General features: G+C 43.6%; 8 protein-coding genes across 8 annotated transcripts; 3 read left to right on the top strand and 5 right to left on the bottom strand.

The window, feature by feature from the left end:
* Window positions 1-176: 176 nt before the first annotated feature.
* YPS7 (putative aspartic endopeptidase) lies at window positions 177-1,859 on the bottom strand (the record flags this gene model as incomplete). The annotated part of the gene is made up of 1 exon (XM_020210316.1): window positions 177-1,859. The coding sequence occupies one exon, from the start codon at window positions 1,857-1,859 to the stop codon at window positions 177-179; it is 1,683 nt and encodes a 560-aa protein (XP_020064839.1).
* Window positions 1,860-3,021: 1,162 nt separating this feature from the next.
* CANTADRAFT_5433 (uncharacterized protein) lies at window positions 3,022-3,498 on the bottom strand (the record flags this gene model as incomplete). The annotated part of the gene is made up of 1 exon (XM_020210314.1): window positions 3,022-3,498. One exon carries the CDS (start codon window positions 3,496-3,498, stop codon window positions 3,022-3,024), a length of 477 nt encoding a protein of 158 aa, XP_020064838.1.
* A 460-nt stretch (window positions 3,499-3,958) lies between these two features.
* Window positions 3,959-4,648, top strand: CANTADRAFT_25602 (uncharacterized protein). Its single transcript, XM_020207475.1, has one exon. The coding sequence runs from the start codon at window positions 4,215-4,217 to the stop codon at window positions 4,413-4,415; it is 201 nt and encodes a 66-aa protein (XP_020064837.1). The 5' UTR covers window positions 3,959-4,214; the 3' UTR covers window positions 4,416-4,648.
* A 104-nt stretch (window positions 4,649-4,752) lies between these two features.
* Window positions 4,753-5,210, top strand: CANTADRAFT_50501 (U6 snRNA complex subunit; the record flags this gene model as incomplete). The annotated part of the gene is made up of 2 exons (XM_020209831.1): window positions 4,753-4,971; window positions 5,019-5,210. Coding segments are annotated over 2 exons (411 nt in total), but the record flags the coding sequence as incomplete, so codon positions are not given.
* A 947-nt stretch (window positions 5,211-6,157) lies between these two features.
* Window positions 6,158-7,650, bottom strand: CANTADRAFT_78237 (uncharacterized protein; the record flags this gene model as incomplete). Its single annotated transcript, XM_020211191.1, has 1 exon — window positions 6,158-7,650. One exon carries the CDS (start codon window positions 7,648-7,650, stop codon window positions 6,397-6,399), a length of 1,254 nt encoding a protein of 417 aa, XP_020064835.1. The 3' UTR covers window positions 6,158-6,396.
* Window positions 7,651-8,458: 808 nt separating this feature from the next.
* Window positions 8,459-10,882, top strand: CANTADRAFT_49122 (uncharacterized protein; the record flags this gene model as incomplete). Its single annotated transcript, XM_020209669.1, has 1 exon — window positions 8,459-10,882. The coding sequence occupies one exon, from the start codon at window positions 8,459-8,461 to the stop codon at window positions 10,880-10,882; it is 2,424 nt and encodes an 807-aa protein (XP_020064834.1).
* A 160-nt stretch (window positions 10,883-11,042) lies between these two features.
* CANTADRAFT_89347 (uncharacterized protein) lies at window positions 11,043-11,768 on the bottom strand (the record flags this gene model as incomplete). Its single annotated transcript, XM_020211551.1, has 1 exon — window positions 11,043-11,768. The coding sequence occupies one exon, from the start codon at window positions 11,766-11,768 to the stop codon at window positions 11,043-11,045; it is 726 nt and encodes a 241-aa protein (XP_020064833.1).
* Window positions 11,769-11,797: 29 nt separating this feature from the next.
* CANTADRAFT_25598 (linker nucleoporin) lies at window positions 11,798-15,082 on the bottom strand. Its single transcript, XM_020207474.1, has one exon. It carries the CDS (start codon window positions 14,866-14,868, stop codon window positions 11,941-11,943), a length of 2,928 nt encoding a protein of 975 aa, XP_020064832.1. The 5' UTR covers window positions 14,869-15,082; the 3' UTR covers window positions 11,798-11,940.
* Between the last annotated feature and the right edge of the window lie 650 nt (window positions 15,083-15,732).

The following is a 15,732-nucleotide window of genomic DNA, read 5'->3' as shown; positions in this document are numbered from 1 at the left end:
ACGATACAGTTATAGTTCTGTAGATATACTCGAAGTTACTCCATGATGCTATTCTTTTTGTCTCCAGATATGCTCAAATAACACACGATGCTATCCTACGCCTAATACTACGTCTCATTCTACTCTATAGTCTAGAAATTTTCTTATTCCTACTATCCAATATAATACAATTATCCTCACATGGCACAAATCACCACCAAAACAAAAAGAGAACTCCATCCCAACACATATACTTCCCTCCACAAGTTTGAGGTGATGATGGCGAAGGGCACGCGAATCTTGTTGCCGTGGCTTCTTGTTGAAGGTCCCGCAGAGCCGGCTGTTGGAGCTCCACCCGGTAATGTCGAGGTAGAGTACCCGCTGGGATGTGTGACAAAAACCCCGTCACTGATGTAGCCCGAAAATCTGGCGGGAACGTTTCCGCCATCGCCAAACTCGTCGTCTTCTTGGACACGCGTGATGGTCAAGGTGGTGGAAGGCTTGCTTTTTGAAGTTGCAAACGGGATGTAGCCTGAGGTGATGTAGGCAATACTCTCGGCAAGAGTAGCGTTTTCGAACGAGCCTGGGCCCAGAACTGTGCTCAACGACGACGCAGGTGGGTCGAAGTCTATGCTTCCAGATTTGGTGGCATTTGAACGTGCAATAGCGATGTTCCTACCCTCATTATCTACTGCAAAGTAGATGCTGCTCATGAACGGGAGCCCCAACGTGTTGTATCCAATGACACTACTGGGCAGGAATAAGAAGTTGCACGCAGCCGAGCCGTCGGGAAACTTGACGGTAGTGTCATCGTAGTAGAATGGGGCAATGAACTTCGATAATGGGAGACTGATCTCCAAGTCGTCGAAGCGGAAGTTGACGGTGGCAGAGGCGTTTTTCAACCTGTCGCACCCCACCAACCACTGGTTGACGTCCTCACTGTAGAACGCATTGACCTGCATCGCCAAGTTGATGATGGTGTTGACTGGCAAGTAGGTGAGATACGAGCGGGTGTCCAACACCACGGGAATGCTGGCGTTGTTGGTCTTGAGCGACACTGTCTGGCCACTTTGAGTGTTTTTGACGCTCAAGTCGTCGAGAAGCAACGCTGGCAATATCACGTCGGGGGCACTGTCTGTGGGTCCCTCGTGTGGCAATATCAGGTACGAGTAGAACGGCTCCTCGAAGCACAGCGCGTCCACATAGCCAGGCATCAACACACCCTCGCTGGCCTCCCACATGGTTCTGTTCTGGAACCACACCGAGTAGCCAGGCGACGGAATCACACCCCTGTCCCGCAAGCCGTAGAGGAAGCCTGAGCCACGAGGGTTGCCCGCGAGGCCTAGGCCTCCGTAGTAGAGGTTGGAGATGGACGCATCGAGAAACGTGAAGTCCAGGAGCGCTAGCACGGCTTCGGATGACACGTTGATGCTGAGGTTGTTTGTCTGCCACACCCCCAGCACGTTGTTGCCGTTGAAGTATGGGAGACGGTGGGGGGCGTCGTTGGCGATGCCTGCCACGGTGGGTGCTGGCTGGGCGACGGACGTGGACACTGCCAGACCGGACCCGATAGCTAGCGAGTTGGTGTAGCGTCCTCCCATGGCGCAGATGGTAGCCCGGTACTCAGGGGCCTGGGTAAGCAGCGGCGGGTACGAGGAAATGGAAAACAACGATTCCTCGCTGTCGAACCAGGAGTCCAAATACGAGCAGTCGTAGAACGAGTTGGCGTTCATGACCCAGCCTTCTGGCTGGATGATGTCCAACCGCAACAGCATGTCCTGGCCGTGGTTGACGTCGCCTACACGGGCGTGGAGATTGTAGGCAGCGTCACCACTCAGGGCGGTTAGATAGATTCTGGGGAGGGAAGTGTAGCCGGCCATAGATGTAGTGGACGGAGCCGCCTGTGATGATGACGATGCCAGTGACGACGTTCTGGTTGCGCCGACGCTGGGAGTGCTGTCCCGTCTGATGATGGCAGTTGTCTCATCGCCTCGGACTAGTGTTAGGAGGGTGAGGAGGAGGATGGGCAGAAGCATGCTAGAGGGACATTAGGAGGAGGAGGAGGAGTAGTAGTGATGTACTGCAAATATAGTGGAGGTATAGTGGTGGTGTAGTGGTGGTGGAGGCAGCGTAGGTATGGCGGGATGAGAAATCTATTTCTGGATCGCATTTATTTTGAGAGGAGGAGCTGTAGAGGGAGAGTGAGCATATTACGACAGAGTATAGGCTTAGCTGGTGGAAGCAGTGGTTGGATCCAATAGGGGAGTGGGTGTTGACAGCTTAACGGTGGTACCGTAGTTGACACCTCAACGGCCAACGGTATGGCTATGAGGTGCAGTGTGGCTACAAGGTGCATGGTGCAGTAGAGTGTGTCGTAAATTACTGAACTGTTCATGAGCACAAGATACTGTGAGACAAGCATGAACATCCTCGCCCGTTTGAGTGATTTATGTGATGTCCGAAGATTAAGTGGCATCAGAAAATTAAGTGCATCAAAGGATTAGGTGGCATCAGAAGATGAAGTGGCATCACAAAGTGACGTGAACACAGAGAGTGACATCACAAACTACCTAGACTGTTATAACACCCACAATGAGTGGAAACTAATCCCACACTCCCAAGGGGAAACTCTCTTCTACCATCACGGGATCTTCTCCGGCTTCCCAGCAAATTCAGCTCTGCCCTCCCTGCACCACTTTAATGAAGATCCTCAAAATAACCTCCTTCCCCTCGTCATACGCAACATATCTGTCAGCACCCTCCCGATCTGCAATCAATCGGTGCCTCGCGCTGCCGTGGATGCAAACAGAATACCGCACGCATTTGTCACATCCACAACGGCTGCCACTTCAGACACATCTGTCACATGCACAGCATACAGCATGTCAAGCACTAAGCTGTCACCCAGATGCTGGTGGTGTCGTTCCACCTTGTCTGCCCTCCCGTAATCTTCGTAATTTGGCCACAGCTCCGGTGCTGTGCCTGCCTGCCTATCACTCCCTCCCACATCGGCGCCGATCCGCAAAGCCCCCTACTGGTCTCCTACTCGTCCTTGGTCAAAACTAAGTCCACCCGGACCTCATTGCGGCCAAAGCACTCCGATACCTCGCGGATGTTCAGCATGGCGTCCTTGATGCTGTTGAACGTCGAGTGGGTGTAGTGGACATGGATCAACAAGTCGATGTGGCGACGGATCCGTCCTGGTGGGTGAGCCCTCCACAATTCTCCGTACTCCCCTACCACCTTCTTGACATCCTCGCCCTCCCGCAAACATATGTTGACTTGTAGGTGTCTGAAACGTCGGAGGTGCCGTTGGTACTTGCGAGCTTGTAAGAGGTTCAACCCCCTCTGATGTCCGAATCGGTCATACTGGAGCACGTACTTGGAATTCTCGTACAAGTAGCAGTAAACCGACCGTTGGAGCTGTTGGAATAGAAGCAACGACTTGAGCGTCTGGGTCCCGAGGCTGCGGTAGATGAAGAAGAGCACCTCGTCTGGTAAGTCTAGTAATGTCCCCATGGTGTCTACTACTTTCGCACTATCAAAAAGATCAGTGATCTGATAACAAAACACGGGTGGTGCGTAGATAAGACAACCGTGCGTGGGGAAACGAAAGAGCCAATTATCTGGTAGATTAGTTGGCTGGTTGGTTGTTGGGGGAAAGGCAATCTGAAGGATTGTATTATTTGATTTTCTATAAACTTTACAAGAATTGAGGATTTTTGAATTATTGCAAATAATCAGAAATTCCTGAAGAAATAGTATTGATCCTGATCTGGAAAAACAAAGGATGCATTGTACAACCTGGCTGAATATCAGTTTATGTGTTTAACTGGAAAGGTGCATTGTGTTTGGAGAAGAACCCTACACTTATTTTCAAGAGGAGTACTGGAAAAATCAGCTTGAAGTGTAGTATAATGGCAAAGTATATTGAAGATTAGGATTAGCTACTTCGGTAACTTTTAGAAACTCATCGTGATTTAATATTTTAAGACTTGAAAGAACTTCATATGAATCTTTGTAGAGCTTAGCCAATGGCTTAAATAGAATAACACTTTGAGGTTGGTATTCTTTTTCCCATTTCTTCTATAGGTGAAGGTACTAATGATGTGATCATTAAGTATTGCTTAGAAAGGAGGATGGGTTTGGGGGACTGAAGTCCCTGAACCTTCGAGTTCTTATTCCTAATCACCCAGGAACAGAAAGAGGACCCACCCGTATTTCTCTACTATAGGATGTTTCTCTCAAAAACTCATACTGATACAAGAAAATGGACCATTAACTACTTTGCAAATTCTCATTTTGTGTTACTGCAATTGCAAAAACCATTCTTACAACTCTGTATTCAAAAGACTGCCATGGAAATATGCCGCCAGACTACAACACAACCAAGGCGATACTGGCGTGCGACATCCCCTCTAACTTCTTTTCCTTGACATAGCAACCACTCCTTGATACTGTTCCATACTCGGTCGTGCACCAGCCAGGAAATGTCGTTGGAAAAAATTCCTCACATAGCTAACAACACCTCCAACAACTATTACCTAGTGAATTTGATGCATTCCATATAATGGTATGTCGTTCTTTCCGATCCAGCCCTCTGCATCCTTTTCAAGAAAATTCCCCATGCGAAGCAATCTGTGATTCCAGTAATGAAGTTTGCCACTGGAAATACTCTCTCCGACACCACAATTGCAACCCAATAAATGGGCCCATTATCTTCTTCAAGAACCAGAGGAAACTTACCATGTGATTCAGTATACTAACTTATAGTTACCATTGTATTTATTGACAGCAGCCAAAACCAAACATGTATTGATCGAATTGAAGAATGGGGAGACCTTAAATGGGGACTTAGTGAACTGTGACTCGTGGATGAACTTGACATTGAAGAATGTCATCCAGTCATCTGCCAACGGAGACGAGTTCTTGAAACTCCCAGAGATCTACATCCGTGGTATCCACATCAAATATTTAAGATTGCCAGAAGAAGTAAGTACCGTTTGGACCCTACATGGTGACTCAATACTAACGTTTAGATCATGGATCATGCCAAGGAACAAAACATTTTGAACATGGAGCAGAGAAACAGAAATCAAAAGAGAAGGAACAACGTCGGCAATGGAGGCAATAACAACAGAAGAGGAAACTTCGGTCAAGGTAGAGGTGGTTACAACAACCGTCGTTATAATCAGCAAGGCAACAATCAAAGTCCCCGTCAAGGCATTTAAATGAGGATGGGTCTGTAACGTGCAATGGACTGGAATCTAGCCCTGATTGATCCATAGGGCATGGACAACATGGAAAGGAGCTCTCAACCAAAGATATGTGTTTAAAACAGAGTTTACATTTCGTGGTCCGATGCGGGACCGGTTCGGCTCTGTTACCGGGCTTGGTTGATTATTTCTGTCCAAATCCTCCATGGCCTCCACCCTTCAACTATGCATTCAATTCTTTTGGATCATCCTGATTATGTATTATATAACTTGGGCTTCATACTTTATCCCTTCTGGAACTTTCGAGTTGGGATTCTGGGAAATACATTTTTTTTTGTATTTGTGGTTGGTGCAAAATGTAGTTGTGTCGCCCTATCCTTTTGAGCACCAGCCTTAATTTTTATCTGTAATTGGTATTGCCTGTTGTTCAACGCGGTCCAAATCTATCTATCGAATGACCTTTGAAATCCACGAAGATGCAGCAGGAGTTGAGCTGGTAGCACCATCCGTAATGTCAATACCTTCGATAATTGCCAGAGGGAGACTTAGGGGGATGTACAATCTCAACAAATATCGATGCTACAGACCCAGCTGCCAGGAAAAGTTCTGTGAATTCAAGAACTGTAATTATTGTTAATATTTACCGTATGTTTCTCTGAAATTGAGAACTCAAGTTGGGTACAGCAAGTCTGGGAATAAATCAGTTTTAGTTAGGCCAAATATTTTCAGAAGTGACAATAGAAATACCATGGATACTTCACACAAGACTGGGTTCCACAAGACATTATGGGACAGAAAAGGAGAAGTTTGACTATTTCGACATAGAGCTTATTTGCAATAATCGAGAGTTGCAATAATCGAGAGCCGAAGCACTCTGGATAGGACCGAAGCACTCCAATGAATGGGTCCACGGAGCTCCAGTAGTATAGCCACAATCAGTATATAATAACTACGCTTTAAATCTGCTACGTATATTTCTATGCTACAATAAATTAATACTCCATTCAAAATCTATTACACAAGTTCGATTTCGTAAAATGACCCATTCGTATAACACAAATAATATAATAATCCTGGTAATCTCTATGTCTATTCCATCATATATTACATCATAGTACACTAGGAATCAGGTGAAGAACAACATTTGTGAACCCCAAACCAATTCCTACCACTCAAAAATGAGTTATCGGAGTTTGGTTACTCAACTCACACTAATATTCCAACTTCTTAAATCTTCCCTGTAAACCATCTCATTGAGTAAACCGTTGATTTGACGGACATTTTCATCTTCGTCGTCGAACTCTTTGGCCCATTCCTCATATGATTCATTCAACTTCTTATTCCAACCAACTGGATTCTCCGGGTTCTCAAAAATGTCATCGATACATTTTTCTGGTGTGTAGTCCAACAAGACTGACAACTCTGGATCCCAGGTACTCTCCAATATCTTGCTGTAAAGTTTAGTAACAATTGGGTCCATGATTAACGGTCCTTTATCATTGTCATTTGCTTTGGATTCATGTTTATGGTTCTTGGACTTGTTCAAAGCACCGTTCGAGGACGATTTCGAAACTGTACGGGTGTGCTTGGCGTTGTTTGATTCGTTTTTTGAGGTTTCATCCTCTTCGTATCCGGAGTCCTCGGAGAGTGAACTAGCAGACGCAGAAGTCCCATTGTCAGGCAAGACATTGGATAATCCACGCAATACGTTCTTACGATCAAACTGGGGGACATTGAACTTCCCAGAACCTGAAGTATCACTCCTCTTTAGCTCTTTTGTGCCAGATTTATTGACTGTGCTATTGGGGGTGTGGGTGACGGCATCGTTGATCTGAAGCTGGGTGTGGAAGTCGTAGTTAGAAGGCAATTCCTTCAAGTCAATCGTCATATTCAATATGGAGTTGACTTTAGCATTTTTGAGTAAGTATTTCGAGGTCAATGGCTCCTTGAAGTTCAAGTATTCTGTTAAGTTGATTTCCAACCGCCCAAGTTCGGTTGTCTCGATCTTGGAAGGGGATCCGCGGTGGTGTCCAGGTATGTCACTGACATAGTACACTCTAATCAACAAGTACTTGTTTCCGATGAGGTTGTCTCTGCGCTTGAAAGGAAAGCGCAAGTTGCAGCTCAAGTTGTAGTTGAAGGGACACCTGAAGTTGTGGATCTTCTTGCTGGAAGTGGTGGTGGAGACGTTTCCCGAGGATCCCGAGCTGGAGGTGCCATCGCTGCCCTCCACGAGCGAGGACTGGGAACTGGTATCACTATCGCCAGATTTGGATTTGGGAGAGTCATCTGTGTTGGGGCGATGGCCATGGATGAGCTTGGTCAACGAGGGACGCAAGCTCTTGCCGTCTCTGATCTGGAGCTCGATGTAGCAATACCCACTAGTCTGGGGGATGTTGGACAATTCATGGATTGTGAGGTTGAAGGAGAACTTTGGCCGTTTGGAGGAGAACATGGCGCTGGTGCTGTTTCATTCGAATGGGATCCGTTTGACTAGGCTGGCGCAGGCTGACCAGATGATAAGAATTAAAGTAGGATGGTTTTCTAGGGAGTAGTGTGACTTTTATCTGGATGTTGCGACATGAAATTTTCTGCATATAGACCACAGGCATACCCACTATCAGAGGTTGATATTGAGTCTGCTCTATTCAGTAGATCGGCTACCTTTGCTGACTACTACTTGCTGGTGTGTGTACGGATTCTTTGGTTGCGCTGACATTGTACGGCCTTCCCAGGAGATCACAGCACCAACGTGGAGTGAGATAAGTTCAAATAATTGCGAGTGGTGAGAAGTTGCACTGACTGTTCGTGGAACCATCCCCATCGAATTCGAGTTGTTCCTTGTTGTGAGCATACCGACGGTGGATACTCTACCCTGAAAGTGATACTGCTGGCTAATTGACCACTGATTGCGTGCAGAATCGAAATTTCTCCCTGCTGTTCTGAGTATTTTAGCGACCCTCATCTCATTGGTATTGGCAGATTGACTCCTTGACCACATTCCACACCACCGACGGGAGACTCACTTCATTCTTATGGAGAATTCTGAATCCCACATTCGCATCGCTTGAGTATCTCATCATCCATTTGGTAACATTAATACGGATCTCATCATTCCTCCCGATATTACCATCACATCTCATCGTATTTCCTGATAATCGTATCATTCTCCGTCATCCCTCCTCATACATCTTGTTATCTCCACTGACATCTCATCCATACAACAGTTTAACTACCCCAAGAAACTGCATTTCACATTCGAAATGACCATCGACTACAGTCATCCGTTTACTCCCTATAAAATCCAGGAGGATTTGATGGATGCTATCTACGACACCATAGAAAACAACTATAAAATCGGGATCTTTGAAAGCCCCACAGGTACTGGTAAAACCCTCTCCATCATCTGCTCGTCAATGACATGGTTGCGAAACTATAAGCGGAAGCACAAATACGACGAGGTCAAACAGGATGATTCTGACGAAGACGAGCCACAGTGGGTGAAAAATGACTACACTTCTAATATTCTAGAACGCTCTAAATCCAGAATAAAAGACTACGAGAAGTATTTGGACACACTCGAGAACGAGTTGGAACAAAATGTGCAGACTACTCACAAATTGAATGCAAAGTCAAAGAGACCAAAGATAAAGTCCGAGTACAACGACGAGGATTTCTTGCCCAAAAATTATCAGGAATCAGAGGATATCCAAGACGAAAATTCGAGGATCCAAAACGAAATAAACTCGTTGCTTGGAAAAATTAATTCGGACGATGTTGCCGTGGAAACCGAGGAATGCCCTATAAGGATATTCTTTACATCGAGAACTCACTCACAGTTAAACCAATTTTCCCACCAGTTGCGATTGACCAAGTTCCACTCCTCGTTTGACGATGTAACCGAGAGAACAAAATACCTCCCTTTTGGATCCAGGAAACAGTTGTGTATCAATCCAAAGGTTCGAAATGTTTCAAAGAATGACTCAAATATTAACGATGCCTGCATCGACCTTCAAGGGTCTAAGGAGGGCTGTGAGTACTTACCGAAGGATTATTCTAATTCTTCGTTGATGACCAGATTGTCCGATTTAAGTCTTACCAAAATCCATGATATCGAAGAGCTTGGTGATTTAGGACAGCAAACTAAAGTTTGTCCTTATTACTCCATCCGAAAAGGAATCGAAAAGACAGAAATTATTTCGTTACCCTATCAAATGATATTGCAAGAGTCCACTAGACTAATCTTGAATTTGGACATAACTGATTCGATAGTGATCATTGACGAGGCCCATAACGTCCTTGATGTTATCAATGCACTCCATTCTGTGAGCATCTCAAGAGCAGAAATAGAACTTATCATCAAGTCTTTAAAGACTTACTTGGGGAAGTTCATCAAACGGTTGAATAGTGGGAACCGGATAAACTTGATGAAATTAATTAAACTTTGCCAATTACTAACATCTTTTATCAATGAAAAAGAAGAAAATGTCAAGTCAGGAGAACAGATAGAGTTGGATGCCTTGTTCCAGGGCACCAATGCTGATCTCGTCAACATTCATAAATTGGAAGCATTCTTGAACGAAACTAAAATTGCATACAAAATTGAATCTTACTTTGAGAAGACTACAGAGGTAGAGACAAGCAGCTCTAATCCTTTACTATTCAAAATCGTTAAATTTTTGAAATGTTTGACAAACCCGTCAAAAGAAGGCAGACTATTTTGGGATAAGGGCCCGAATGGTGTCGTATCCATGAACTATATGTTATTGGATCCAAGTGAAGTATTCAGGGGTATAGTGACGAAGGCTCGTTGTGTACTTTTGTGCGGAGGAACGATGGAACCTATGTCGGATTACGTCAATTATTTATTCCCGTACGTTGCTCAATCCGAAATCAAGAAGTTCAGCTGTGGTCATATTATTTCAAAAGAGAACTTGAAAGTATTTCCTATCACTAGCTACCGAGGATTGCAGTTTGATTTCCTGTTTGAGAGAAGACTGAATGTCAACATGCTCGAAAACCTCGGTGAAGTGGTATTGAAGTTGTGCAAAAGCATTCCTTACGGAGTAGTGGCTTTTTTCCCCAGTTACAAGTACTTGGATTTCGTCATTAAGGCCTGGAAGGATTCTACTACAAAAATATATGAGAGATTGTCAAATATTAAGACAGTCTTTCAAGAACCCAAAGAAACAACTTCCGTTGAAGGGGTAATATCAGAATACTCAGGTTTAATTCATAATAGAGAAGGGGCACTTTTGCTCTCTGTGGTTGGGGGTAAAATGTCCGAGGGAATAAATTTTTCGGACGATTTGGCAAGAGGAGTGATAATGATAGGATTGCCATATCCGAATGCATACTCCGGCGAGATAATTGCCAAAAGGAATTTTATAGAAAGCCACACTCTCGCACAGGGCGGATCTAGAAGTGAGGCCACGGAAGCGTCTCGTAATTTCTACGAGAACATTTGTATGAGGGCAGTCAACCAAAGTATTGGAAGAAGTATCCGACACATTAACGACTATTCCAGTATATATTTGATTGACTATCGATTCGAGAAAGTCCAGATACAAAATAAGCTAAGTGGCTGGGTCAAGGAAAGGATAGAAACCCAACACAAGGATGTTGACACTCTAGTGCAACAAATTGAAGAATACTTCAATTCCAAATTGGTAGGCAAGCAAGTTTAGTTTAAATTTACGAAGTATGATCCGTTAATATACACTTAGAAGGTCATACTATAGAGCAAGTTAGATGTACTCTGGCCTGATAGAAGTCTTCAATAATAGAAGATCTCTTCGTTACAGTCTACATACAGAAAATAATCTTATTTATCCTTTGATCCACAAATCACCGACTACCCATCCCATAAACCACATCACTACGTAATATCCATTTTTCACCTCTACGTACTATTTCTCCTTCGTGTTTCAAGCAGTCATCGCCATGTTTGTGCAATAATGCCATTCCCTTGCTTGGATGGACGTTTAGTGGTTCAGCACCTCTGTAATCCGGGTAGAAGATAGTACCTCCACCCTCAAACTCATCATCTCCAGTCAAGTATATTAATAACGTCCATTTGGTCCGTCCTTTCAAGCTTCCACTTTCATTACGAGCACATACTACTGATTCGTCATAATGTTGATTGAAATGATGGCCCTTTTTGTATCTGTACACTCTCAACTGAGGATTCAACCCGCATGCATCGCGGAATGTGTCATTGATCTCCTCCAACTCTTCGTCTTCGTATTCCACTTCCTGAAGGAGAATATCTCTCAAGTAGCTCCACATCGCCTGTGCAGCCCCAAAGTCGTTCACGGCTGCACGGTCGTTGATTCGGAGAGCATACTCCTTGCTTTTGATGAGAGGAGTGGTCTCGAGCCCAAGACCCTTTTCGAATGACTTGATAAGCTCATTGCACAATTCTTTGGAGAAGAAGTTATTGATGGTGATAATCTGGTCCGAAACGACTATTTGTGGCTGCGGCTTGAAAAATTGTGTTTTGGCGGAGTTGGATACATCGAGAAAGTTCTGTGGAAACGTATACTGTTTCGCCACACTCTTCTTTGGTGGCATGGCTGCTCCAGTATAGTTCTTGCTTGAGTGTTCCAATAGATATTTGGTCGTGTACAATTACTAAAAATGAGCTATAGATCTATGTAGTTCTACTAAGGCATGTTTCATACATCTGGAATGGTTCTCCAGAATAAAATTTACTGCTGCCAGGGCATCAAAGTCTGAAGTCCTCTTATAACAGGGACTCCAAATTGATCAACAAACTGTAGGTTTCTCTAGGCATTTTGTATTGCACCATGCCGGCGTAAATCATGCAGTTCTTCGCAATTTGTTTCAATCTCGCCAACTCCTCCCTTTCGTTGCCTAATGCTTGATATCTCCTAGTCAAAATTTCGTAATTCAATTGAGAGATTGCGGACATGATCATAATTAATAATGAAGGAATGATCTTAATCAAGTTATCGTCCATGTGGTTGGTTTGAATTAGTTCCGTCAATTTTCTGATCTTCACCAAGTCATCATTGGCATCAATAGGAATCAATCCTAGCTTAGCAATTTCGTTGATGACTCTATTCCAATCTCTTCTCAAAAATATGTCCCTAATATCTATGACTGACAACAATAAGTCGCAAGTATCCTTGATTTGGGGTCCGATCTTTTGCATGATTACGCCATTGTTCTTGAAAATTTCCATCGACTGTCTAGCCAATAGTATTATGTTGTTATCCACTGTATCAGTTCTTGGTTGATTGTTGCCATTGCTACCGTCATTGAACCCGTTGAATATCTCATAGTTGCCGAATTCTACGATTGGCTTATCCAACTCAGTGGACGACAAAATTTCAGCGAGTAACTTATTGACCAAAGAAATCACAGTATCATACTCTTGACATAACTGGTATAACAACAAAGCATCGAAGATTCTTCCATCCTCCTCACACTTAATGGCACTGATCTCAATAATTTGTTTATAGTAAGAATCCAAAGACTCCAACCCAATGAGTGATCTTTGTCTTTCTAAAATACCAGGAACTCTTACTCCATTGGAAGAGTTCAACTCTCCAAGCAACATACCAAATTCTCTTGATACCAAGATCAATTCTCTTAATGCTTCATGGCATTTATCGAGTTCCTCTCTTGAGCTTCCTCCCTTAGAAAGTGCAATCAATATCAAATATTGACAGGCTACCTTAGGATCACTGATTTTGAAAGTCCTTGTGTACGATCCAATCAACCTGCTGAAGTTGATCATGTACTCGTTATTATGAATAACTAATAACTCGTCCTTGTTAGAAAAGCTTGGTGTTTTAAGCAAACCATAATAGTTTAATCCAATCGCTAAATGAACAGCATCACACTCATTGATTTGTTCATAAGCATATTGGACACCCAATTCGTAAAGACCCACCAAAATCAATGTCTTGAGGTACAATGGATTGTTTGAGGAAGTGTTAAAGTTCTTTGGTCCTAAACTTATGATTTTATGTTGTAAGTTGACCAAACTGTAGTTTTCAAACACAAGAGGCGATTCGTTGTTGAATTGATTTTCATTGATAATTGACAAATGGAACCACAACCAATCTTCAATGCTCAAATTTATGGACTGTGGCAAGGATTTTTTGTTCAAATCACATTTTCCAATAATCTTGTAAACTGAATACTTGTAAGCATCAAACTTACCATCGACATTCCCAGTGGTCGAGTCGTTGATGTAGAATTGGAACTGCTGGGTAAACTCTGCACGCAATCTTTGATTTAATTCTGATGGAATAACATGGTTTTCACTTTCCACAAATTTCTTCAAGTACACAGGGAAGTTAGAATCAAATTTGTTGAACACATCCTTATTCTTGAGAGTGAATTCCAAGGCATCATTATACAAACCTGCTCTTATTAAATAGAAAAGCAAAGCCCACACTGGTGTATTGTTGACATTTAAGGTCTTGGATAACAGTTCGGAATCATTCTTCAAGATGATCTTTTCAATGAAGAAAGAGATTTTGTTCAAGTTTGTGGCAGGGGTGAATTGAGGCGATTTCTTGGAGTCTTTGAGATAGAGTTGCTCAATGTAATTATAAAATTCGTTCTCCAAGTATGCTTTACTATTATTAATGATTTTTCTGTGCAATGAAGATAACTCGTCATCATTTGAACCTTGGTATGACTGGAAGTACTTTTGTTCTTGGTTAGTCTTCGAGAATTTTTCGTTGGTCAAGTCAATGAGAATTTTCCATACCTCTGCGGTTTGTTTGGATTTCAAATCGTTCTGGAACTTGGACAATTCGATTAAATTCAAACCGTACAGGAAGTTGGAGCTTTCTGATCTGGCCTCGTTTAATTGGTAGATGATCTTGGCATGGTTTTCAAATTTATCTCTAGATATTTGTTTAACGGAAGCAGAACCCTTACTATTAATTGGTGCTAACATGCTGTAGGTTCCAGGGACTGATTGGTTCCAAGTAATAGAGTCTTTCAAGGCCTGAGGAGTGTTGTTGCCATTGGTTCTCAATCCAATAGATTTTCTCAATTCGTCCCTTCTGACTTTCCAGTCAATTGAGATGTTTGAACTGATGAAGTTGTCGAAATCTTTGGAGGCCAATGTTAATGACTGTTCAATGGTGTTCAAAATGTTTTCGTTCTTCTTAGAAACCAAGTAGTTTTCGAGGTTGTCGTATGGCGAAAGACTTGTAGCACCATGGCTGGTCAAGTGTGCAGATGTTGAGGCAGATGCATCCGTAGGAGGAGGTAATTGGATGGAACCAAGCTCGTTTTCGATTTCTTCGGCGTTGATACCACTGGAGGCCAATAAATAGTGTGCCTTGGTGTAGTTTACGTCTTTGGAGCCATCGTTCTTTCTTAAAAGCTGGGACTTTCTTTGCAATTCGTTCAAGGTAAGATGAATCGATCCAAGTTCAAGGTTATCTGATTTGGGCAAGTTGTGGGCGGATTCCAACAAATCTTTCAAGAGCTTGGAGGAAGACCCCGAGTTGATTGATGTGGGCAAGGTGGTGCTCGTGCTGGGATTGGTTTGGCTGAGGCCAGGTTTGGCTGGTGCGGTGGAGGTGTTGTTGCTCTGAATCAGAGCACCAAATCCAGCGCCGAAACCGGTGCTGGAGGCGGTGTTCAGCGCCTGTGTGTTATTTTGCCCGAAGAGAGACATTCCGAACAATACGAGACTGCAATGGCGACACTGGTCCAGGTAGATGTCTGTTGTTTACAATTGAACCGTGGTTGGGGCCCTATTTTCCATGATTTTTCCAGGTCCCAAGCGAGGGTTACCCGGAATCTGGTGCGATGGGACGGTGGGCCAGTGTCAGCACTATAAATACTGGCGCGGCCCCCATTAATGTTTCCTCATTAACTTTGTCCAAAAGTAATCCATCGCTTAGACAGTGCATTGAAATGGATCCTAAGAAAGCGATGCCTCGGACCGCTAGTGGAGCCAGTTCTTGGCTTCATGGACCGACTTGTTGTGTATCGTGGACTGGGATCGCCCTATCATTATTAGATGCGATTGTGTATGGAAAGATCAACGTGCAACTTTTAAGAACCTGTCTGGATAATGATGAAAGAGAGGTGTCAGGAGGTGCATATATGTGTAGATTAGGCGATGAAGTTCTTGTGGAAAAATGATACTGTTTATCCACAAGGTCGCTGTGGGGAAGAACGTGAAATCTGATGAGTTTGTACCGTCAACAGTTCGTACTGGGCACATTTGCTTGGAAACAGGAACCTCTGTATTAGGACAGTAGAACCAACTAGCGTTTTGGTTGGTCGATTATGTCCATTTGGCGAACATAGCCAGTGTAATTATTTTACGAAATTGTGTCTAAAGTCGTCGACTGCTGATGGGTCTCATGGAATATAGTTTATACCTAATCGGTAGAAAACATTGTACTAATTAGTATCTTTCCCAGCACCAAATTCATAGAATCCTACCTATAGGGCTAGGTTGGGTTCGGCTAAGGTGGATTACGAAACTACTCCTAGCCAAGAGGGTGAAACCAGAAGGTATTATCTAGTC

This window comes from Suhomyces tanzawaensis (genome assembly GCF_001661415.1).
Source record: "Suhomyces tanzawaensis NRRL Y-17324 unplaced genomic scaffold CANTAscaffold_3, whole genome shotgun sequence".
Classification (NCBI taxonomy): Eukaryota; Fungi; Ascomycota; class Pichiomycetes; order Serinales; family Debaryomycetaceae; genus Suhomyces; species Suhomyces tanzawaensis.
The sequence above is the reverse complement of the archived record's forward strand: the minus strand, read 5'-3'. Positions and strand labels throughout refer to the sequence as shown.